The sequence below is a fragment of the Macaca mulatta genome, chromosome 9, assembly GCF_049350105.2.
Source record: "Macaca mulatta isolate MMU2019108-1 chromosome 9, T2T-MMU8v2.0, whole genome shotgun sequence".
Taxonomy (NCBI): Eukaryota; Metazoa; Chordata; class Mammalia; order Primates; family Cercopithecidae; genus Macaca; species Macaca mulatta.
In genome coordinates this window covers 124799552-124825522 of record NC_133414.1, presented here as the reverse complement: position 1 = coordinate 124825522, position 25971 = coordinate 124799552, and the positions used below count along the sequence as shown (strand labels likewise).

The window sequence follows — 25971 nt, the reverse complement described above, 5'->3', positions numbered from 1 at the left end:
AATTTTTGTACTTTTAGTAGAGATGGGGTTTCGCCACATTGGCCAGGTTGGTCTCAAACTCCTGACCTCCGGTGATCTGCCCACCTCGGCCTCCCAAAGTGCTGGGATTAAGGTGTGAGCCACTGCGTCTGGCCCCAAATAAGAGGTTTTTAAAATCCTTTGTTATTATGATAAATTTTTAAAATTTGGCAAAAATACAAATCACAAAGACTGTGGAAACTTTAAGATTATAATATTAAGTGAGTAAAGCAATATAATATTGAACTTGAAACATGACTAAAAGGTTGGAAGGGAATACTTGGGTCAAAAGAATAGCTTGTTTCAAGGTAAAGGGATTAAAAACGATTTTTTTACTTAAAAATTTCTTTAATATTACTATTTTCTGTTTTATAGGAAAAACATGATTTAAAAAGAATATTCCCAAATAAAACAAGTTAGTCATATCTTTGATATGGTAATATTGCAGAAAAACAAATCTTTCTGAGGCCAGCAACCACTTTCCGCCTATGGTCTCCCAAAGACCACTCAGGTTCACTTTCATGTTCCGACCAATTACCATTACTACAACTCAGGCCAAGCACTTTGAGGGCAGGACCTTGTTACATGTTACACTCTCGTCCCTAGCACTTGGCCCAGTGTTTGGGGAATCGCAAGTGCTCCACAAATACCTGGTGAATGAACAAATGAATAACAGAAGGAAAGACTATTTGATTTTATAGGTATATCTTTTGGTAAAAAGATTCTTTGCATTCATCTACTTTTTATAGCATCTCCAATGTTGAAACTACAGGCATGCTTTGCTTCAAGAATTCTCATCACTTATCATAGATTGCGTGCTCTGTGGAAATCCAGCCACAGCCAAAACCTGGTGCCATATTTTTATTTCTCTTTTTCCATTTCAAAAGAAAAAGCTGTAGTTAATTCTAATTTTCCTGCGGGCAGAGGGAAGAGGAACTTTTTATGTATGTGAAAGAATGGCACCCCCTCCAGCCATCTGAGGACAGTTCCTCCCAGGAACACCTGTTTGCTCCAATTGAAGCCGGTCCAAATTGAGTCCCTGGGATCAGGAGCGAGCTCTCCAAATGCCCCACCATTCTACAATATTTATTCCCCACCTGTCTGATGGCCATGATGACTTGGGAATGCTCCAGCCAGGGAAAGCTGTTTCTTGGCCCTGACATGGCACAACTAACAACAGCTAATGTTCATCCAGAATCTAGTCTGGATCCAGTTGCCCCAGAGTATAAAAATGCCCCTTCTCTCTCCGTCTACCAGGCTTAGCAAAAACTCTTAAGTAGGGGGAGGTAAATAATTTTTCATCTTCATACCAGTGTGTTGCAAAACCAAGTGGTACGTTTCATTTTCTGTTTCTTAAATCTGACTTTTGAGTTTTCTATTCATATTTAACACTTAGTATTCTGGTTTTATTAAATAGTTGCCCACTACTAAAAATGAAGATTGGTAAATTAATTTCTCCAACAAGAAAACTGTTAAAATTCAGAAGGTAAAATACCATAAAAACAACCTTAAACACATAATTTAACATGTAATTCAGGGAAGAAAAAGAGGTGCCCACATCAAACTCTAGCTATAATAGTGAAATAATGTTTTGTTTAAAAAATTCTAGCCATGAGAAAACTGTACATTTGAAAAGCTTACATAAAGCCTTATAAAATAAGAGACCTTTTATCTCTTCCAGATCCATGAGCTCGAAAATACTTTATCTATGCAATTTCAAGGCACATAAAAACCCCAGTGAATAAATAAAATGTTCTTTTTTTCTTTATACAGATGCTTTAAAAATTATCCATATAAATAGCTTGGCCTTGAACAAACAGATTAAAAGACCTAAAAAGCTATGGCTTCAGATCATGTATACAGAATAGAAAATGAATGCTTTTCTTTATTGGCTGGGCAAGTTTTCTAATGACTAAATTTCTATAAGCCCATTCGATGATAAAGATTTAATTGGGACACATGAAAAAATTCAGTATTTTTAAGTGATACGCTTATCAAATAAATAATATGCCACAATAAAATAATTTATGTACTTTGCCAACATTCTTTGCATCTATTCATGAATCATATGTAGAATATGTATAGTCAACATGCAGTATTATTTCAAAGACCTGTCTTTAAAATGAACTTCTTAATAAATATGTAATTTTATAAATATGTAAAGTTTTATAAATATGTAATTTTAGTCAAGTGTGTGAAAATTTGCAGTATTTTTCTAACATTGGGGCACAACCAGTGAAAAGATTTTTCATAATTGTTTACAATTAGATCTTATTAGGTGATTTCAAGCCTTACTTAAGAAAATTTTAGAGTTCATCATAATTAAAAAATTTGAATTTATATAATTTTCACATGTCAAAAATATTCTTCTTTTGATTTTTCCCAATCATTTAAACATGTAAACCATTACTGGCCTGAGGGCCATACAAAAACAGGTGGCAGGCTGGATTTGGTCTGCTGTCTATGATTTGCTCACTGCTGTTCTAAAAGCTAAAGGCTCCTGGCTGGGCACAGTGGTTCATGCTTGCAATCTCAGCACTTTGGGGGGACTGAGGCTGGAGGATTGCTTGAGGCCAGGAGTTTGAGATCAGCCTGGACAACATAAGGAGATCCTGTCTCTACAAAAAAGTTAAAAATTAGCTGGGTGTGTGAGGTGGACCTGTAGTCGTGGCTACTCGGGAGGCTGAGGTGGAGGTGGAAGGATCACTTGAGCCCAGAAAGTTGAGGTTGCAGTGAGCTGTTGCTGGGCCACTGAACCCTAGGCTCAGTGACGGTGAGACCCTGTCCCTTAAAAAAAAGGAAAGAAAGAAAGAAAGAAAGAAAGAAAGAAAGAAAGAAAGAAAGAAAGAAAGAAAGAAAGAAAGAAAGAAAGAAAGAAAGAAAGAAAGAAAGAAAGAAAGAAAGAAAGAAAGAAAGAAAGAAAGAAAGAAAGAAAGAAAGAAAGAAAGAAAGAAAGAAAGAAAGAAAGAAAGAAAGAAAGAAAGAAAGAAAGAAAGAAAGAAAGAAAGAAAGAAAGAAAGAAAGAAAGAAAGAAAGAAAGAAAGAAAGAAAGAAAGAAAGAAAGAAAGGAGAAACAAAAGAAAAATTCAACAGTTTAAGGTAAGATTGAAGCTTTCACATTATATTAACTTTACGAGCAGATGAGGTTACAAGTTGTTTTGTTAATTTCCTACGTATCCTCAACACAGCTGTGGTCAAACATCTTCCTAACACCCCAACACCATCACCACTGTTTCCCTGCAAGGGTTCAAATTCTGCTGCTAGGAGCTATTACCTTGAAGCTGCCATGAGAAGGAAAGAGGCCTAATGCTACATGTGGGTTAAGAATGGGGCAGTGACTGTCAGGTCTGGTTCTTACCGATCATCTCCTCTATGAAGTCTTATCTGCACATCCAGGCCCCAGGAATTTCTTCTTCCTGTCATCGCCTAGAGCAATGATCTCTCACTTACTATGTAGCACAAGTTACTATGCATTGTTGTTTCTTAAAATGTCTCTCAACAAAAGCTCCCAATTAGATATTAAGCTACCTAGGAGTAGAGTTTTGAATTTGTTGAATCTCCAATGACTAATATTGGATTCTTAAGGGAATCTCCATATGCCCTTTTACCCAGTAGACATTAAACATTTGGTGTTGAAGAAAAGGCTGATGGTGCTACTGCCAGAATGCTGCTAGAACATGATTTCTGTAGCTAAAACCAGGGTACTGGTCCAAGTTTTGCTCTATCTTTGTGGCGTGAACTTGGGCAAGACTCAACTTCTGTAGGTCTCAATTATCTGTACCACAGGATAATAATGATAATATGAATTCAGAGTTCTTATGAAGAATAACTTAAATAAAATAATGTGACTGTGTCTTATAAACCATAAGGCCCCATATAAATTAATTTAACTGCTCTGATTGTCTTTAAGGACGTACTTTTAACAAATGATCTGATATCCCAAGGATGGTATCCCTGTGTTTTCAGATGTCTTGTTGAACTTCGTGGAAAAATTCAAAATAAGTGTTTCTTGTAGGTCAATGCATTTTAAGTAAGCCAGAGTATCAAAGTAATTAAGTGGTATTTAGCTAGGAAATTGGACACAGTTCTTTAACAATATCTCATTTTCTCAACTTTTTTTTTGGAGTTGGCTGTAGACTCTTGAAAATTTTATGGAAATTTAATGGAAAATTCCCAAAAAGATGCATATACACACATACGCACCCACATTTTTAGAAAACTTCAGATATTCAAGACTCCATGAAGCCCACTCCAGGATAGGAACCACTGCCCTATGGCTTGAGACAGGGAGTGTGGTTTCAGGAAAGCACCAGGGGACCTGATTCAGACATCCTTAACTGATTTGGGAATTAAATGGTTGACAGGTATTGTTGTTTTTTTTTTCCCCTCATCACAAAATCATTAAGCCATAGGAAGGTAGGTGGACAGTGGAATAGTTTTTTCCTAGGTAAACTATAATTGTACAGGAAACTATAGCGCTGTTTTTTTCTCGTAATTCCAAGCTGCTTCAATTCTCTTTTTAAAAGCATGGTCAAATTTACCATTCTGGCATTTTCTCCGTTGATAGTCATACCTTGGTTTCAAAGTTCTTCACATAACTTTGCAAAAGAAGTCATTAGCCTTTTAAAAAGAACACTGAGGTTAAAAAAATATCGTTACGCTTCCTATCACGTCAGCTTCCACATTGTCAAAAATGTTTGAGATAATTTTAAATAAAAAATGAAAGCCTCAACTAATACTAGCAAGGTCGTCAAACATCACAAATTAAGAAATATTTTAACTGTACTTTTGAGTATTGAATATATTTCTTCACAGTGCCTTTTTTTTCCCATAAAAGAAAAGAATTCTTTCTTAATACCTAGATGACAAATTCTCAAGATATACACAGTTGTTTCTTATTATGGCTTCCCTGGAAAACATTTCTGGGAAAGCACAATCCCCAGCCACTTACTTTGTTTACAACAGACAAAACTGCTTGTGTGGTATAAATAGGAGTCTGTCCTTAAATGCTGCTGAAAAATAAAATGCAACCATGAAAAGGAGCCATTTCCTGCCCTAAAGGTGGCTTAAAAAAAATTCTTAGCTACTTTAGGAACAGCACCAAAGCGTAAATAATAATTATCAATTGCCGCATAATAAAAAACTAATTTTATATTATAGAAAAAAAACAAAAATGAAAACAAGCCACATATTCCAGAGATGCCCTCAGAATTGTCAGCATTACAGGGTTTTCTTGCCCTGCAAGATGATGAAACCCCCTTTTGTCCTCCTGCGTTTGTGATGTATATCTATAACTCATCCTTGTTTGTGCAGATAAGCCTTGCCTTGTCTCCCTAACTGCACTTTCAAAAGCAGATTCACAGTTGTTTGACTTTTGATCTGGGTAGCAGCTAGCTCGACCACCTGCACTGTGCATGAGCTGTTACTGAGCTTGCTTTGTCCCGTCTTATAACACAGCCAGCCTTTTAAAATTGATGTGTGAATACGCTAATTTACAATGTGAGCGTTGAAACCAAAAAATATGGTGGTGGTAGCGGTGGTGGCAGCCGAAGAAGGGGGAGAGTTGTGGAGGGAGAAGCCCTAACTCTCGATTTATAAAGTTCAGATACTGTTCGCTGCCTCTGGCATTTAATGAAACAGATGGCCAAAGCCCTCCCTTAATTCACAATGGAGCAGACAGTGGTGTAATGGTGTGGGGGCCTGGAATTATAAAATGTTGTTTGGTGATGGTATACGTTAATAAATAGCCATTTACAAGGGGAGCTAAGGGCTCCATTACTTGCTTATAAGGAAGGCCTAGGGCTCCTTGCTTCAAGTTAACAGCTCAAGGCTGCGTTCAAAGAAGGCATTGACGGAAAAGGTAAAGTGCACCCTTCATATTCTATGTAGCATTCAAGAATGGCATGCATCCAGGGGAAAAAAGGAAAATCACAAAAGGAAAGTAATTCAAAAATTAGGTCAAATTGTGGCTCACAATCAAGAAAAAAGATAAGATGTGTTTCCATTGTGATAAAATAATGGAGAAAATATTCTCTTACTGGGAAGTTACATATTTTATCTTTGAACGGACATGTTTACATGTAGCCAAAGTGCAACAGATAAAAACCCGCAGACTTTCCACTAAATTATACCCATATGAACTCAGATAACAACTCTGAAACTATTTTTTGGCATTCTTCCAAAGACTATTCATTGATGAGGCCTACATCAGGGTAACGTGGCCGTGAGCCAAATGTGAGGAGGTTCCTGACCAGCAGTATCTCACAATAGAGAAGTGAGGGTTGACCTCGGGATCCTGAAGACAACTGGTCCTATAGCAATTCCTCATTCTTTTGGGGACAGAAATGTGCTGCGTGTACTATCACCACTCTCCAGTAACCGCATTATCAACCGGTTATCAAGGGCCCATCTGTGTGGCAAGAGGGTTATGCTGGGCCTTGACTAAGGCTGCTTCAAGGCTGCTTTCGCTTTTACGAAACACTGTGGATCCTCCAGCTGACTGTGCGTCCTGCTCTGCTTTCAGGTGGGAAATTCTAAACCTGTCTAGGAACCTGCACAGCAGTTACCACCATGGTTCCCTGACTTTGTTTCATTTCTCTTTCATCCATGTTTCTTCCCTTCTTAATTTCTGCTGCTTGCACAATACTGTGGGGGAGCTGTAAAGCATCCTTTTGGGGATAAGGTGGAGAATACAAAAAAATCTAGAAGAAAAGTAAGACACAGTTGATAATAATTACAATACATGCCATGCAAAGTGGATGATGTTCATGTCTTGTGAGAAGTACAAGCTGCTGTGAAAGAGCAGAACAAAGACGCATCATTTCTGGCTCGGAGAGTGAAGAAGGCTTGAGGGAGAGTGAGGTAATTCACCTGAGACCCAGAGTATAGACCAAAGCTCATTTGGAATATTCGAAAGGTAACATCTGTTGTTTTTGCCCACCCAGTATCCATTACCCTTTTGGAAAAAAGCTCTCAGATTCTTCTGAGGGGACTATGCCTCATCCATTCGCAGTCTATTTGTCCGTCCCCTGCACAGGGTCTCATGCCTACAACATCAGATCATAGATTAATGGAGTTTTTACCTGACCAGAACCAATCCGAATCAGTAAGATTCCATGCTATTACTTTCACTGGAGGCATTCGAATGAAAAAATCGCCATATTCAATGGCTGTAATGAGGCGCTGGCAAGAGCTGTCTCCACCAGGGGAATCCTTGACGAAGGCCAGAACCCATCCATAAGTGATCTGAGATGTGAGATGGAAAGAGCAAGAGCCAGTCGTGACGATATTGTTGGAACTTTTAGATTCAAATGCTGTTTCAAGTCACTTCTACCCTTGGACTACTTAGTTACATGAGTTCAGATATATATATATGTGTGTGTGTGTGTGTGTGTGTGTGTGTGTGTATTTTATGGCCAGTTTGATCTGGATTTCTGCCACATGCAACTGGAAGATTTTGACTTATATAGGTGGCAAAAGGAGAACATTCCAGGTAGAAGTAACAGACAAAGCAAATGTCTAGAATTAGTGAAGAGTGAAGCTTGCTTGGAGGTTGTAAGTAGTTACCACTAGTAGGGACATACCGCCTACCCAAAGGGAGAAGCAGCAAACAAGGCTAGAAAGTTCACTGGAAAACCTTAGCGATGAGACTAAGGAAGACATTCTGTGTTGAACATCACTATGGGAGATCCCTAAGTACAGAAGAAACAGCACTCGTCTGGCACCCTCCAACTAAACTGGTCAGTAATATTCAGAACGGCAAAAGAAGGGAAGAAGTACAGAGACCAACTAGGAGCCCCCCTCCCTAAACAGCCTAAATGAGATGGGAAACATGTGAGACTGGAGGACTGCTTTGCTCCAGGTAGTACTCAGAACACACTAGAGTAGTTCAAGAAATGCTGCTGAGTGACAGTCCCAGAAGGAAGGGGGAACAGTGGTGCCATGACAGAAACAGGGACATAAGGAAAAGATGATGGGATTTATTATTATTGATTTGTAACTTTTTAAAAATTCCTATGAAACTCTAGTAATGGAAAAAGAAAACTTAAAAACATCAATTAAAAATTCATCAACCTAGAAGAACTATTAATTAACATTTTGATTTTAGTCTTTGCTCTCAGGCCCTATTTCTTTTAAAACCAATGCTGATAATGATGAAAACTGATACCTCAATGTTTCCTGGTACTTTATCATGTGCCAGGCACTGTTGTATGCACTTTACACGTATCTAGGCATTTATAAAAATTTCCATAGTAAAGACTATTGTCATCCCTATTTTGCAGATGAGGAAACTGAGGTACAGAGCGGTGAGATTCTTGCCAAAGGTTACTAGCTAAAAAGCGGCAGAGCCAGTGCAGCTCCAGAGCCTACTACCCCTTATCTACTGGGACATATGCCTCTGGACGCATACATAGAAATTTCACATAAATAATTAAACAAGACTGGGACTGTTTGCTCCAGCAAGGATAAGACTCCAGATGATAAAGTTAGATATAGAAATAAAATTTTCTAACAATGACACTTGTCAAATTCCAGAGGTAAGGGAGATGATAGACTCTTCTGTTGCACGGTGCTGTTATTTCTCGCTTCTGGTTAATGCCACACGGTCTATGCTTAGCAATACAACAATTCGAAAGGACTCCTTAAGAACACACTCACGTGGGACTCCTATGGCACACAGTAGCTGCAGTTGAGCGCCTTCAGCCCACCCACAATGATGGGATCCAGTAGGGTTTGTTCCTTGCTTTCAGGAACAACTGTCTACACATCCAGAAGGGTTGTCTGACCATCGTGAGGAAACTGAGTCTCCACAGAAGGATAAATAGTTGGTGTAGTAGGAAAACCAGGCTCCGGAGGCAGACGACTTATGTAGACCCTGATGATATTTACCAGTGGTTCCCTTATTTCTTAAAATGGGAGTAATAGTATCCATCTTATAGAGTTATCATGAAAGTGAAAGAAGGTAACGTATAACAAGTATCTAGGACTGTGGCTGCTACCTACCCACCAGAGAGTGCATAAGTAGCAGTGTTTTTGTTTATTAAAGGGTACAGTATAGTATGGATTTTGAATTTCCTGGTCAGTGAAATGAGAGGGGGGCATGGGACAGTGAGAGGACTGACATATAATTGCCAATGTTTAATATTTCCAAGTATTTATTTTTCTGTTTACTGTAACAATGAACCTAGTTTAAGGAAATTATTTACTGCCACCAATTATTTCACAGAAGAAATGGAACTATAATAGCATCTGACAATAAGTTGGCATAACAAAAACTCAACTGTTTGTTCTTACTCTTCTTACTACTAGTGAAAACTGGTTCTGATTCATAATCTGGTCTTTGGGAACCTTGTGTAGTGTGTCAAAAGAGCAAACTAAGTTCACATCCTAATTCTCTTTCTACAATATGTGAATCTGGATAGTTTACTTAACTTCACTAAGCACAGTTTGCCTCACCCGTAAAATGGGGATAGTGATGCCTCCTTCACAGAACTGTTAAGGATAAAATCAGATAAGATGCATAATATATGATTTAGGGTCACATATGCACTTAAGGCTCAATGAATGCAGCTGGTAGAGTTATCATTGACAGATAAGGTGTTGCATTCAAGTGTCTGACACTAGAGCAAAATTCTATGTTTAAAGGCACAGCATGTTATTAAAGAGAAACATATAAGCAAATCCAAGGCTATTCTTTGGTTTGGTAAAAACGTTACCCATGCTGGCCTTGAAGAGGTCAATCTTAAATCTGTTAAGTCCAAAGAATCTATTGGAAATTCAATCACTTTATTCTGAAAGAATAAGCGCTTGATTAAAAGCTGAAGAATAGTTTAGACATTGAGATTTTGCTACACTAATTTCAGGTCGGGCCCAAGTTTATCACCAGTAAGTAAAATGTGCTGAGAAAGAGGAATGAGAGAAACAGAGAAAAGAAAAAGAGATAGAGACAGAGATGTAAAAATATAAATGCAAGATACTATGAGAGAAGGTACTTTCTTCAGTGCCTAAAAATTGACAGCACATTTTCAAGGACATTTTTCTCACATGTCTTGAAAACTCTCTACTGCTGAATTTTCAGACATTGTAATAAGAACAATTAGAATATAACAGAATGCTTCCTGGGCAAAACGAAGGAGAAAGAAGAATGAGTTTTTAAAAGAAGCTTAAACATCTAGCCATGGCATATGTAAGAATAAACCTGTTTTTATTTTAAAAATTTTATTTCTATAGCTTACAGATCTTGCATTGGCATTCCTGGTCTATTTACTCTTAGGAATCATTCTGACAGTGCATTTAAGCTTTTCAGATGTTTTACCTATCACTCTACCAAAGACTATGTTTAAAATGTAAAATATGATAGCAATGATAGGTGGCAATGATTCTCCAGAATAACTCAAAAGTAACTCTAACAAAAATATGCATATTAAATAATATTGTGTGAATGGTGCTAGCTAGGTCAACTGCATTTAATACTGTCTGTTTTGTTTATATTACAGATTAGTTACAAAAGACCTCTGAGCAGCTCCATGCATAAGGAAGTTAACCATACTCATACTGGAAGGATAAACAAAATTCACTTTCTGAAGGAGACAATCTGTGTGTGTGTGTGTGTGTGTGTGTGCACATGCACATGCACGTGTGTGCAAATAGTTGGGGGCAAATATAGGTAGGGAGGGGGAGAGAGGAAATTATTTGATTTGAGACTGTCAAACAGAATAGGTGTTAAACAATCACCTATGCCATTTCTTCTTTTCCTTTTCTTTTCTTTTCTTTTTTTTTTTTTTTTGACATGGAGTCTCACTCTGTCACCTAGGCTGGAGTGCAGTGGTGCGACCTCGGCTCACTGCAACCTTTCGTCTCCCAGGCTGAAGTGACTCTCATGCCTCAGCCTCCCAAGTAGCTGGGATTATTAGCTACTGTACCCGGCTAATTTTTTTTTCTATTTTTTAGTAGAGGTGAGGTTTCACCATGTTGGCCAGGCTGGTTTTGAACTCCTGGCATCAAGTGATCTGCCTGCCTAGGTCTCCCAAAGTTCTGGGATTACGGGAGTGAGCCACCACACCTGGCTTATGCCTTTTTTTTTTTTTTTTTTTTTTATAAGCACTTTGCCAGCATATACAATGCCGCAGAGGAGCCAAGGTAAAGTAGTAACATATCCTGTAAATTTTTGTCAGTGGAGCTCTTAAACTGTAACTTTGTTACATTCCTGAGGCATTGTTCATGTACTTTTAGAAACAAATATATAATTAGTGATCAATCATTAACTCTTCAGAGGTAAAAGGAAACAGAATCACGATTTCTTTTTATTCTGACTCTGAATTTTGAAAATTTTAATTTTCATTTGTACTGATTGCCAACAGTTTGAACGAATAAGACTTTCTGCTCAAAGGTATAGAAAAAAAACACAAACACACACATCAATACATACATATGAAGAGAAACATTTCAGCCTCCTAGTGATACTGTGACACTTTAAGACAGCCAATTATAAAAATCAAATTTTGTGAAAGTCAATGAAAAAATCCATTTATTGGACCCAGTTACAACATAAATGGTCATTTGTTTCATGACCATTTTCATTATTATCTGAATTCTACTTTATGTAAACTCTGTCTACAGAGTTAGGAAATGAACAGTTTGTCCCTTGATAACTCTCCATCTTATGTCAGAATAGAAGAAAAATTACTTTCCAGGAAATCAGTCATAGCTGTGTTCTGATGTGGACTTTTACTATTATAACTTTGAATTGACTAATTTTCTCTTTTGTTTTCTTCCTTTTGGTAATATGGCGTGTTTACACAAAGAGCAATTTCTTTTTGGTTGAATCAGTTGCTATCTCACTAAATTACATATTATATGTCAATTTTTTTGCATACCTTAGTTCTTTTCAAAATTTGTTTGTAATGATTCCATATGCCATTTTCTATTTCTCTATTTTTTTCCAAACATGTTGGCTTTATAGCCATTTAACTCATATTTTTTTTTTATTAGTTATTTGTTTTCCTCGTGTCCCTTTTAATGACCAGCAAGGACTAACTGGAGTTGTGGAATCTTTAATAGATGCCTTGAGAATCTGTTAATTTTGTGAATTTCCATGGTACATTTTTATGCATATGTCTTCTACTACACTAAAGTACTGTGAAAGTGAGGATAAAATTGGGTTCATTTCAGGATCCCCAGCCCTGGTGTACAGACAGTAAATATTTACTAAGGAAATGAATAAGCAGAATAAAGAAAAGAAGAAAGGAAAGAAGGAAGGAAATAGATGTTTATCTTATTTGAAGTTTAAAAAAAGATAAAAAAGCATGAGTGGTAGATGATTATTTAGTGGCTGCTGGATTTTATAAACTTAATTTTGTTGCTTACTCATTTTGATTTCCCCAACTCCTTTTGGTCAGTTTTACAGATAATCAAGTGGACATATGCACAGATCTTGGTACCAATGGAACAGTGTTTTCACCTGTCTTCACAACAGACCATACGTAAAATGGCTCAAATGAGGAGCCATGCCAAGCCATTTTTGCTCACGTTACAAATCTGAGAACAATCAAGGTTTAAAAGAATTAAAAAATAACCTGCAATATTTCTTTTAAACAAAGCAATTCCTTGGTTTGGTATACTACAGAATATTTAACTATTTTCAGTCACACAGAATTTATCATATGAAAATAATTAAGCTTATGTTATATGCAGGTAAATGCTCGCACTGCACAATGAGGACATTCATTTCTTTTACACATTTGTGAAGGTGGCAGATGAGCACAATTCAATATCATAGCATTTCCTAAATCAGAAGCGCTTGCTGACACACGACATAGCTATGCAGTTTTGGTAAGAAGAATAGTAAGAGAATGTGGCTTTTCTTTCTGAAATACAAGCTCACCAGGGCTGGAAGCGAAAGCCATATGAATGAATGGGAGGGATGTAACAGAGAAAGCAAAATCAGAGCATTCAATAAGAGGCTTTGGTACATAAACCCTGCCTCTATTTCTCTGCAGAGAGCTTTTCCATGAGATAACCAAAATAATGAAGCAGAGAGGTTGGTAAAATGTTTGTACCTTTTCCCAAGTCCAAAATACATTGTATATCATATGGGGCAGTAATTAGAAACTAAAACAAAACCACCACTGCATTTGGTCCCCAGAGACCATTGCCAGGTCAAGGCATTGGTTGAAAATATCTGAATATCCTGGCTGATACCAAGATCCCAGCTGTGCCTAGTGAAAAACATTGTCATGCATATGAACAGGTGGACTTAAGCGTACCCTTGGTTCAGATGTAGCAAGGTGATGTCCATCTGGGAATTTTTATTTCTGTTCATACTCTAGACACATCCCAAAAGAAGATGAGTCAGTGATTGACTGAGTTTGCTTACAAAGAGAACCCCATGTAGATTTCACCAGAGTAATTTTCTTCCGTAGGCTTCTGAAACAACCACGTTATTATGATTTCCCTACAGAAAGCCCAGTCAAAGGTTGTCGAAGTTGTTTGTGCTTCGCCCTCTCTAAATGACTTGCAAATTTATTCAAACACAATATGAGGAGATGCTTTATTTGTTGAAATAACTGTCTGCAGTGTCCTGCACTAAAGGGTGAGGTACATCAAGCAGAAACATGGACAGAAATACATGGGTTTCGAAACCCATAAATCCTTATTTGAATCTGCCAACCTGAAAGCCACGTGGAGCCCGCATAAACTATTTTTCCTAAATGCTACATCTGATTAAGCCATACCATTAAATGACAGCTGAACTTTAACATTAATATGATATTATTTAAATAACCACATCATTTTTTTTACACTAAAAATGATGAATGATTTCTGGACAGCTCAATTGACATAAAGCAGGAGGACTCTTTAATGAGATTTGACAAAATGGAGACATATGCAGAATATTCGTTACAGCTCACGACGCAGGAGCCCTCCCAGGAAAGCAACAGAGGTTTTTCCCTCCCCTTCCTTTCTTTTTTATTGTCTATAGGCACTGAAGCATTCCTTTCAATCACCACTACCCTTCTCTCTGAATTCTGAGTTTTTCTTAGGCCATTTACCTAGTACTCTTAATCAGAGAATGTGATGGCTTATGATTCTGAGTTGGGAGTCAGGGTCCAAGAAAATGAGAAGGAATGTCATATTATGCAAGCCTTGGCTGGAAATGTCCCAGGAACTTTAAGCTTGCTACTGGTCAGGCTGCTTAGAAAAATCTTAACAGTCTTGAAGACCAAACCACTAGACATTTGATTGATTCTTATGTAATAAATCTGTAACACGGCAAACATACTTTTAGCAAACTATTGTATATGGATACGTGATCAAAGAAGACTTTAGTTATTTTTAGATGGTTGTCTTTATAGTATCAACTATAAAGATTTCCTTCTTCAAAATTCTAATTAAGCTATTCCAGAGGCCATTCTCAATGTTTCTCATTCACTTTTCTATCCACAGTTCCAAACTGACAGTCATGCTAGATGATATTCTTATGTGGTAGATTCTGAATGTGAAATAATTTTGTACTGAATGTACTTATAAGAACATTACCTGCATTCATTCATTTATTTTCTCATACTATTTAGCATATTTTTCATCAATCAAGGTTGAGTTACACATATAAAACATGAACATTTGTTTGTTAGCACATATTATTCAGATAATCTTGACGTTTTATAAATCATCTTTCAGTGTATACATAAAACAGAAATGTTTCCCCAAACCGTGTCACTTAAAGAAATGAAAACAAGGCAACACAGAGCAAAACTAACAGCAACTGTGCTCCTGAAAATGGTAGGTCTGCATTCCCTCCATAAGAAGGAGGCCATCAAAATAGAAAATAAAATCAGCCTGCTCCTGCCATGGGGCCTTCCTCAGGCTATGAAAAAACACTTCATGTCTAACCCTAATTTTTTCCATAGCTTCAGGTTACCCCCCTAGCTCAAGCCTTCTCTCTAATCTGTGTTACTATGTGTCCCTGTCCAAACAAGAGTTAATATCAGTGCTTTATTATTTCAAACGGGTCCTGACACAGGGCACTAAGAGCAGAAGCTTAAAAGCATGTAATATGCCCCGTTGCAATTGAATGAAAACATAATAGTTTTAAAAAGAGACAGAGAGAAAGATGGGTCCCTACCTTGCTCTTACCTTCGCAACATCCCCGTCAGAATCCTGGAGCTTTTTCCCAAATTAGCGTCTGTTTCCCGAAGCTACAAGAAGAACAGCAATGTTAAAACAAAACAAAAGTTCATGCAATTAGACTATTTCTAAAGTGCATGGCAAGTGACAATTTATTTCACGGTAGAAAATCCAAACAATAAAAATGTTCAAATATACAAAAATAAATACATTTCTGACAGCTACACAAACATGGAAAATTCTTATATTTGGAGAATGACACATGAGAGGTAATCTTGGGAGCTTTAAGCTGGATACTAGAACTGGATATAAAAGCAAAGCACAGGCTGAAAAAGTTTCATAAACATTTGGTAATTCATCTCCAACTTATGAATGTGCAGTCCTAAAAACATAAAAATAATATGAATTGAGAAAAGATGACCACCAATAATTCTATAGTTTCACTCTAAAAGATGAACATACTCCAAAATCTCCCTCAGTGACCTTCTCCTCTATAAGAAGTAAATAAAATACCCACCTGGGAGCATTCTGGGATGGGGACATAGAGTCGGCTGCTATTTGCTCCATGTCACTCTCTTTCTTTTCCTTTCCACAGACCTTACACCCTCTTTCACCTTAGATACATATAACTACCTAATTGCTACTGTTTATGTCCCAATGCCTTTCATTTATGTCTTCATTTACTGAATATGTGAAAAAACTATATCACTTGTACTTACTCTTTCACGTGCTCGCTGTATCTTTTCTCTGTCATGACTAAGGTTTTCCAACATCTCCTGACCAATTTGCTCTATGGAAAAGAAAATCTGAGTAAGGAAAAATGACTCGGAGTGCACATGAGAATAACTCTCAGGAGTACCCAAATGACATAAAATGTTAAAGTAGCATGCATGCATTATACATTAGACACGTATTTCAATTCATGTATTTGAAAAATATAAACAGTATTTGATAAATGTGTCTATTTATCTTAGGTATAATTAGATATTTGACCTATAGAACATAACCAACATGAGAATAATGACTTAGAGATGATGTCTTGCCCAGGCCACTCCAGCAAATGTCAGCAAAGGTGGAGGAGATCTGATGTCCATTAGTCTATTTTGTCATCATGGAATTTAGCTGTTGGTTTTTACAGGTTATAAGTAATGTTAATGATTCTGCTCTCCCTTTCCCCTTTCATTTTGCACATGTATGTCAGACTCCATTTAGAACAATTTTAATTTTAGTGTATTCGCCCTGCACAAGTAATCCTCATACGCTCACCTACATATGCTTATTGGTAGTGAACTGTCTCTAGGCTTCTGCTCTCTTCAAGGCAAGGGCTCATTTAATGTGTTATCAGCAGCTGTAGGTACTTGAGTCAACTCAAGGTGAGGTGCATTCCTTCTCAAGTAGAAGAGAGCTTATGCTGGAGACAGTGTTTTCACCCCAGAACTCTGAAACCCTAATACTGTTATAGGCAATTTAGAACATTCATTAAAAAGCCATACTGCTGAGTTTTAATGAGGTTTTCCCGTGCCATGATCATCTTATTTGGTTGACACTAGGCAGTCTCTTCTCCAATCTGCAGACCCTTTTAGAAGACAGTAGGTATGGCTTGACCTCATAAATAACCAGCTGCCTTGAATAAATCGTTTTCAGACTCATTCCCCATTACCTGGGAGGTGCCTTATTCCATACTAGAAGGATGCCTCTCTTATAATCTTGGCAACCTATCTGACTACCTTGTTCTACATCTCTCTCTCCTTTTCCCTCTGGCATTGTCTCTTTACTCATACCTATAACAACAATCATCTCTGGCTTATAGACATATAGAAGCATTCAAACAAGCACCTATTATAATAATAAGAAATAATTTAATGAAGTCAGTAAGAAGTCACCATGCTAGTTATTTGGCTCATACATGTACACTGCTAGGCTTTTTTTTAAAGGACACCCTAAAAATGTAGAGCAGTAGTTAGGCCACATTGAGAGCTTTGGCTGTGAACTCACACTGCCTGAGCCAAAATCCCAGTGCTGGCCCTTACTAGCTGTGTGGCTAACTTCATTGTGCCTCAGTTTATCCATAAATGGGAATATTAATAATAATAGTACTATATCATGAGTTTGTTGTAAGAGTTTAATAAGGTAATTCAGTTACAATATTTAGCACAGTGACTGGCCTACAACAATAATAAGCATTTATTGAATGATGATTGATTGATCATCATTCAATCAAGAACATCAATGGGCTATTATGACTTTGCCACTCTCCTATCTTAGTCCTGCTGTAGCCCACTTGAGCTGCAATTTTATTCACAGGAAAAAATATCTGTCCTGCCTTTCTCACCAAGTTGATGTTATGATCCAACGAGATAGCCTAAGTAAAAATGTTGTGGAAGCTATAGGGTACCATATAAAGGCATGTCATGAAATAGCACGTAAGACTCAGAGTATTCAACAAAGAATCATTGAGTCCCCACTGTGTGCCAGGTACAGGTGCCAGGGATATGGCCAGCAAACAACATCAAGTGTTTGCATTCATGGAGCTTCCATGCCAGCAGTAAGGATTAAGCAGTTAAAGAAGTGTCGTAGAAGAGTTACAGACAAGTGTTATCAGAAGAGTTTGTGTTTCAAGGCACATTAGAAAAAGCACTGCATATTCCTTTCATGACAGAAAATCCAACTCATAGGAAACAGTTACATGCACTAGCATAAATATATTTTTGACAGCATACACATTTTTAACATTCTTTCTCAGTATAGTAGCTCCTCTTAGACTTATTTCAGCTCTTTATTATTAACCCCATACAATTTATCCTTAAGGTAAAATTGGGTAAGATATGTGGTTCCCAGTGGAAGCATCACAGCAGTGGAAGATGATATCAATAATGGAGAAGGAGGAAATAACTGAAGTTGAATTTTTTTCTTTTCTTGCACGACAATATTCAATTTTGTCATACTGTTATTACTGTTACATTGGATTTCTTTTATCAACATAATATAGCAATTATAATTCATTTTTCACTTAAAACCTTTAACATATATGAGCACCATGAACACTGCAATTATTTCAGCAAAATGCTATTTATATCATATTTTCTCCTGTTCAGATTGATGGTATTATAACATGTAATCTAAAACGAAGAGGAAATAGGTTATTACTATTGTGTCTGTGGCCAGTATCGTATCCCCAGTAAGTATCTGTGGAAAGAATGAATAAATAAAAGAATTAAAGTATGTGTCAGGTTTGTGACCTATTCTTGCTCTTAAAGTCCATCCAGTGTAGCACTGGAGAAGTTGACATCAGAAAGCAGGTAACAGATTCATCATTCTATCAGGTTCGCTGAGGAGAAAACTCTACTCTGAGTGGACCTACGGTCTGCTACTGAAGGAATCAACAAACAAGAAGTAAAGATCTGGGTCTTTTCAGGAGTTATAAACCACTCTCACAATCTCCTTGCCTCCCCAGACATAGCTCAGCATCCCAAGTACTAACTCGATCTAGCAAGAGAAGAGATATTGGCAAGAGCGTATGCATCCCGGTCTTAACACCCAAATGCCATGCACTGTTGGAAACACAATTCTTTTTTCATTTCTTGCTTGCTCTCTTCCATTTTAATGCTCTAATAAAGAAAATTTCAGGCCAAATATATTACAGTGATAACTATTATGGAATGAAAAAAAAAATTCATGTAAAGAAAGTTATGTGGTTTTTCTTTTCCACTGTGGGGCCCACTCTTCTAGTCGAACCAAAACAAATCAAGACAACGAATTAGAGGGATTATTTTTAATACAGATTATCTTTGGTTTGGCGATTATTTCATTAAATAATTAGAAACACTGTTAGGTTTATTTTTCTTGAATAATTTAACTGAAGAGGTAAGCATTCACCAAAAACACCGTAATAGAAAGAACACAAGCTCAGAGGCCTAAGCCAACGGCAGATGTGAGATTTAAATTTTCAGTTCTTTACTTTCCATAGTGCCTTAAGAATGGAACAGCCATACTGCTGCTCTTGAACTAATTTGAGAAATCATAAATTTTATAAATAGTGTACTTGTTGACTGTGAGGGTCTTCTTGAGATTAAGAAACAATGGGAAGCATAACAAGGCAATGAAAACTGACGGTGTATGCTGGAATTCTCCATGTCAGTACGAGCATGATAAATGAATTCCTGGAAGGAAGAGCTCCTTCCTGCACTTCTCTCCTTTCCACAGTGGTCCTGGGAATCATCCTGGGAGTAGAGTTCTCAAACACATAAAATGAATTTTCGTTTTTACAGTTACCCAGAATCAATCATATCCTTGATCCATAGCCCCTTTTTATAGATAAACACATGTGCAAAAGGGTTTTTGGCTAACATTTCCTTTGCTTTTCAATCTTTTGGAAGATATACACAATAGCCATTGAATACTTTCCTGTCCCATAAAGAAATTGAGAAAGGAGCAGGTAACTTCAAATCTAGCAAGATATCTCCTGAAGGACTGGCCTGACATCATGAAAATAAGACTTAGTTTGAAGAACTTGTATCACTGAAAGCATCATGTCTCTCCACTCATAAAATAATAATACCATGTGAACAACAGTATAAGTGTAACATAAGACTAATATGAATGAACCCCTTTTTAAAAAAAAAAAAAACTTATAAGACCTGTATTTTGGAGGTGAGCAGATTAAAATATCCTCTGTAAGAAGTTAGGACTTACTGAAGCTCACATCATGTTATAAACTGGCTGAAAGGGAAGGAGCCTCAAATCTAATTCACTAGGAAATGTCCCATTTGATACATTCAAAATATTTTTAAAAAGTAGTCACTGTGGAAAATGCAAGACACTCTCCAGAAGACAGTGATTATTCCTCAGCACACCTATATTTATTTAATTTTCTTTTTATAAACCTTGTTAAGAATGTGGTTTCCAACAAATTATTTTAAAAAGCGAAAACAGCAAGTTGGGTCTTCTTTCAAGGACTAAGAGAAGGTAAGGGTATCTTCCGGCACTTGAAAACGTCACCAGCAATTTTAGTAGCAGATAAAAGGCATTCACAGTTACACAACTATTGTTTGCATACAGGGACTTTTGTGAAGTGCAGGAGTTCTGCAAAAGAGCTATACTGAAGCATGTGTTTTCATATGTGTATTGCAGAACACCAACCAGATGAAAAACCTTGAAGTAATATGTCCTCACAATTTGGAGCGCTGAATTTTGGACATGACTTGGGAACTTCTGGCCACGGAATCTAATCAAGGTAGAAAACGTGCTGCTTCAGGAAGCAGAGGGATTCACATACAGCTTTCTCAGGAGGGATCTGATCACGGAGTGGTTGGATCAGTCACTCTTCGGCATTTAGCATAGCTTCCTGGGCACTGACTCTGCTCTCATGCCCTGAATAGCTAGGTTATCCTCTGTATTGATGTTACTTGGGCATGAAGAGCCTTTTGAATTCCTGATATCTGGAAAAATACAACAATGGAAAGAGAGTTCTTTCAACATCTTTCATTATTTGACAACCTAAGACATGTGAGGAACTTCTGCTTCCAGTTAGGATGTAGAAAGATGCCATAGAAAGATGCAAATGACCATTCCCATAGAAACAAGAAAAACCCAGACAAAATAATTACTAAACTTTTCTGGAGGAAGTAAGTAGATGCAAAGAAGCTCTGATGAATTCTAGAGAGAAACAAGTACTTTGTGTATGAGCGAACAGGTATGGCAACTTTGATACCAAGTTTGATATAGGGCAAGTGCCTGCTCTGAGAATGAGCCTGCCATAGATAGGGATGAGAGACATCAGTCAAATGTTAAATGATGATGTAGGCTTACAAAACAGAATGGAATCTAGATGAACTCTAAACACAAAAACAAATTGCTTGGTCTGATATTTCTCCCCAAATCTTCAAATTTGCCAAATAAGAGAGAATAAAGGTGGAGCTAGTCAGTAAAGAGAAATCACATATTCCCACACATTCTTGTGCACTTGTATTTTAAGACGCTGTCAGAATTGAGTCTAAAGGTGAACCAAAAAATATCTGAAACTGCAGATCAACCAACTCCCAGCTCAAACACTGACAATATGTTTTGTTTGTTTGTAAGAAGCAGCATAAACACAGGTTGGAAGTGCACTAATCATGGATGAATCCAATCTTATTATAGCTTCAGCTCAGCACCAACTCAAGTTTTGGGAGAATCAGATCCTTCTATTATCTAAATACAAGATAAGAGTAAAATGTTATCTTGTATATATAACAAACCCAGGATGTTATATTTCAGATTCCCTTGTTCTTTTTTATACAGTGTATGGAATACTATAAAATTGTGACATGCAAAAAAAACAGGAAAGAATAATCAAGAGAAAATACACCTATATGAGTAGACCAATAGATCCTAGTCACTACAGTTAACAGATGAAGATTTTAGAACTATTATAATTGTGTTAAATAATTTATAGGAATAGGTAAACATAATTGCTGAAAATATGAGTTTATCAAGAAACAAATGGAAACTCTAAAAGAAACCAAATAAAATTTTAGAATAAAAATATAACATTTGAAATTAATTCACTAGGTGTACCAAATAGAATATCCTTCACTACAGAATAAACGATCACTGAACACGAACATAGTTAATAGAAATTATCCAAACTGAAGGAGGAAAACGATTTTTAAAAAATGAACACAGCATCAATAACTTGTGAGGTTATACCAAGTGGGTCTTACATACATGTTATTAGACTACAAGAAAAAGAGATTATTAGAGACATAAAAATTTATGAATAAATATCTGAAGAACTAACAGTCAAACTTTTCCAATCTGTGTTTCTTAAAAAGCCGATCCACAGATCAAAGAAGTTTAAGAACCTCTGAGCAAGAGAAATAAAAATCACACCTAGTCATGTCACAGTCAAATTTCTGAAAACTAAAGATAAATTTACAATCTTGGCTGGGTGCAGTGGCTCATGCCTGTAATCCCAGCACTTTTGGAGGCCAAGGCAGGTGGATCACTTGAGGTCAGGAGTTCAAGACCAGCCTAGCCAACAAGGCGAAACCCTGTCTCTACTAAAAATACAAAAACTAGCTGGGCATGTTGGTGGGTGCCTGTAGTCCCAGCGACTCTACTCGGGAGACTGAGGCAGGAGAATTACTTGAACCTGTGAGACGGTGGTTGCAGTGAGTTGTGATTGCACCACTGACTCCAGCCTGGGTGACACAGCTAGACTTCCTCTCAAAAAAAAAAAAAAATCTTAACAGCAGAAAAAAAGACACATTCAGGAAAACAATAATAAGGATGAAGGCTGAATTTTCATCAGAAACAATACAAACATACAATGGAACAACATTCCAAGGTGCTAAAAGAAAAAATAAAAAGTCATTCGATTATTCCATATCCAGCAATAATAGCCTTCAAAAATTAAGGTGAAATAAAGATATTCTTTGATAAGCAAAAAATATTACCCAGCAGAAGTAAACTGCAGGTTATATTAAGGGAAATTATTCAGGCTCAAGGGAAATGACACTAGATAGAAACCTGGGTGTACAAGAAAGAATGATGAACACCAGAAATGGTAAATCTGTGGATAAATATAAAAGCAGACCAGGCGCGGTGGCTCACACCTGTAATCTCAGCACCTTGGGAGATTGAGGTGGGTGAATCAATTGAGGCCAGGAGTTCTAGATCAGCCTGGCCAACATGGCAAAACCCCATCTCTACTAAAAATACAAAAATTAGCCAGGTGATGGTACATGCCTATAATCCCAGCACTTTGGGAGGCCGAGGAGGGTGGATCGCTTGAGGTCAGGAGTTCGAGACCAGCCTGGCCAACTTGGTGAAACCCGTTCTCTAGCAAAAAGCACAAAAACTTAGCTGTGTGTGGTGGCGCATGCCTGTAGTCCCAGCTACTTGGGAGGCTGAAGTGGGAGAATCACTTGAACCCAGGAGGCGGAGGTTGCAGTGAGGCAAGATTGTGCCACTGCACTCCGGCCTGGGTGACAGAGTGAGACCCTGTCTCAAAAATAAATAAATAAGAAAATAAAAATAAAAGCATTTATTTTTATCTTATATTCTTTCAAAGTAATTAACTGTTTAAAATAAAAATAGTGATAACATATGCAGAAGCAAAATGTATGAAAACCAAAGCACGAAAGATGAAGAGGAGGTAAACAGAAGTATACTGTTGACTGGCTCTTGAGTTATATGTAAAGTAGCATATTGATTTAAGGTAGGCTGTAATAAATTAGGGATAAAAAGCTTAATTTCTGAGTTTCTTTCTCCAATATAATACAGTACCCACTAGCCACATGGGGCTATTTAAACTTCAATAAAGAAAATGGACTTTAGTTCCTCAGTAGCACTATCCACATTTCAAGTGCTCAATACCTACACGTGGTTAGTGGTCACTGTATTGGAGAATGCAGAAATACAACCATCTCTAAAATGATCTCCAAATTCCCTTGTCTTTAAGACACACTCAAAGAAATCAAGAAGTATTCACTTGGGGTTTGATTTAGGTAAAACATTCCCTTTCTCTGGGCCTCAGTTTCCTCAAATGTAAAATGAGAATCTTAGACTAGATGATCTTTAGTGCCCCTTGGCTTTAAAATATTAGAACTTGGGCCGGGCGCGGTGGCTCATGCCTGTAATCCCAGCACTTTGGGAGGCCGAGGTGGGCGGATCACGAGGTCAAGAGAATAAGATCATCCTGGCCAACAGGATGAAACCCCGTCTCTAGCAAAAACACAAAAATCAGCTGGGCATGGTGGCACGTGCCTGTAGTTCCAGCTACTTGGGAGGCTGAGGCAGGAGAATCGCTTGAACCCGGAAGGCAGAGGTTATAGTGTGCCGAGATCGTGCCACTGCACTCCAGCCTGGGTAACAGAGTGAGACTCTGTCTCGACAACAACAACAACAACGATAACAAATTAGAATTCAGTCACTCTAAACACTGAATGCCTCCTTTTCTCCAGAGAGCACATGAGAAACTAGAGCACGGGGCCAAATTAGGCCCAGAGATGTGTTCCCATCCCGCCCCAAGAACAACGTTTTAAAAAACCCAAAACAATAGAAACTTCAATGCTTTTAAGCAGATCATATTGTTTCCATTTTGCCTAAGTCCCCAACATTAGACTGCTTCATACAGTACTGCTTGGCCTCTGAGGACATTAGCATTTACTATGTACTATAAAATATTTACAGGCACTTTGATGATGACATTATTTAAAAAATTACACATTCATATCGACTGAAGGTAAACTTAATACATTCTTAAAGAAATACAGCAAGAGACCATGCCGGGTCTACGCGTGCGTGTGTGTGCGCGCGCGTGTGTGTATAAGCAATTACGATTTAACACTACCTTCTCAGTAGCTGAGTATGTGTTCTATTTTGCTTTAAGATGATCAAATCTATCATTAAGCAATTAAAAAAATCATCAGTGCTACTTTCATCAAAGTCATAGTAGCAGAACCTCCCCTTAGTTACCTGGTTTGTTGCAGATAATTAACAAACACTATTCCCAGAGCCCTCAGACATCAGTCAATGAAGCTGTGCTAGCAATAATGACGCTCCGGAATGAGCAGGTACTATGTAAATTGAGGTTGTTAAACAAAAGGAACCATGTTAATTATAGCTTCATTCAAAAACGAGAATGAATCCATTCTATTCTATAAAATGAGACTTGAGCAGCAGGAAGGACATCCCTTTTTCACAATTCAATAAAGCCTGTAAAAAAAAGCCAGGAGATGAAGCAGCAGAAAACCTGAATGGGCAAAACTGTCAAAACACATTCCAAAGGCTCACTTGTGGAATTTACCAAACATGTATTTACTTAACAGACAAGGGAGACGTGTTCAGCGTCATCCAGCTCTCCAGGGTAAATGAATTACTCATTCTAAAAAAACAAAAAGTGCTTAAAGAATTGAGAAGTGACTAGAAAGTAATTAGAAAGCCTTTTTAGAAATCATTCTGAGCCAAGTTAATCACTATTTGTACTCTTTGTGAACTCTGCACACATTGCTATCACTAAATGTATAGCATTTTAATTATATGTTTGAGAAGTCACTATCGGGTGGACCACAGGACTTAAGTGGCTAGCAAACATCTTTTGCTTTTATGAAAGACTATTTTAAGCATTTTTGAACCAGCTGGCAATCACAGCAAAAAAATTTTTTAAACAGTAGGTTTCATATAAAATGATAAACTTCTAGTTTCTTTTGAAGTTTGGAACACTGAGTCCCCATTCCCACTCGGTAAACATAGGCCGGAACTGAGTTACAGCTTCTCTCTTTAGAAGAGCCAGGTACTATCCAGTTTGCCACCTCCCTACTGGCCTGTTTCACTCATTTCTGTTTCCTGCTTGGCTGCCGTAGGAATAGACGTTTGTAACTCCTCGCTTATATATTCTTCTCTAATATACTGTAAATGGCTTTAAAGATGAGGCCATGTCTCATTCCTCTCAGTATACGCCGCATTTTAAGAGGCAGTATAGGACATATGCAGGTGCTTTGGAAATATTTGTTCATTGGAACCACTCAACTTAAAAATATGGTCAAGTTCTTTATAAATTTATAACAACAGAATCAAAGACTTTTAGAACAAATGTGGGCTGTAAAAGTAATGGTGTAAATGAGCTGGGCGTGGTGGCTCATGCTTGTAATACCAGTGCTTTGGGAGGCTGAGCTGGGAGGATCACTTGAGGCCAGGAGATTGAGACCATCCTGGGCAACACAGTGAGATCACCATCTCTTAAAAAAGCAAAAATTAGCCGGGCGTGGTGGGGCATGCCTGTGGTATCAGCTACTTGTTAGGCCAAGGTGGGAGGATCACTTGAGGTCAGGAGATTGAGGCTGC

The 25971-nt window shown here is 37.6% G+C and overlaps 1 protein-coding gene across 11 annotated transcripts in view; it reads right to left on the bottom strand.

The window, feature by feature from the left end:
• VTI1A (vesicle transport through interaction with t-SNAREs 1A) overlaps positions 1–25971 on the bottom strand; it is a 397110-nt gene that overhangs the window by 161092 nt on the left and 210047 nt on the right. For 9 of the 11 annotated variants that reach the window (XR_001447311.3, XR_013398416.1, XR_001447310.3 and 6 more), the window contains 2 exons: positions 15864–15934; positions 15154–15215 (listed from right to left, as the gene is read on the bottom strand). Coding sequence is in view for 8 of the 11 variants with exons in the window: in XM_077947502.1 (XP_077803628.1) it covers positions 15154–15215; positions 15864–15934 (133 nt within the window). In the remaining 3 variants the exon portion in view is untranslated. Of the gene's footprint in view, positions 1–15142; positions 15216–15863; positions 15935–25971 lie in introns of all 11 variants that reach the window. The other 2 variants (XM_015148195.3, XM_015148196.3) reach the window with 1 other exon arrangement.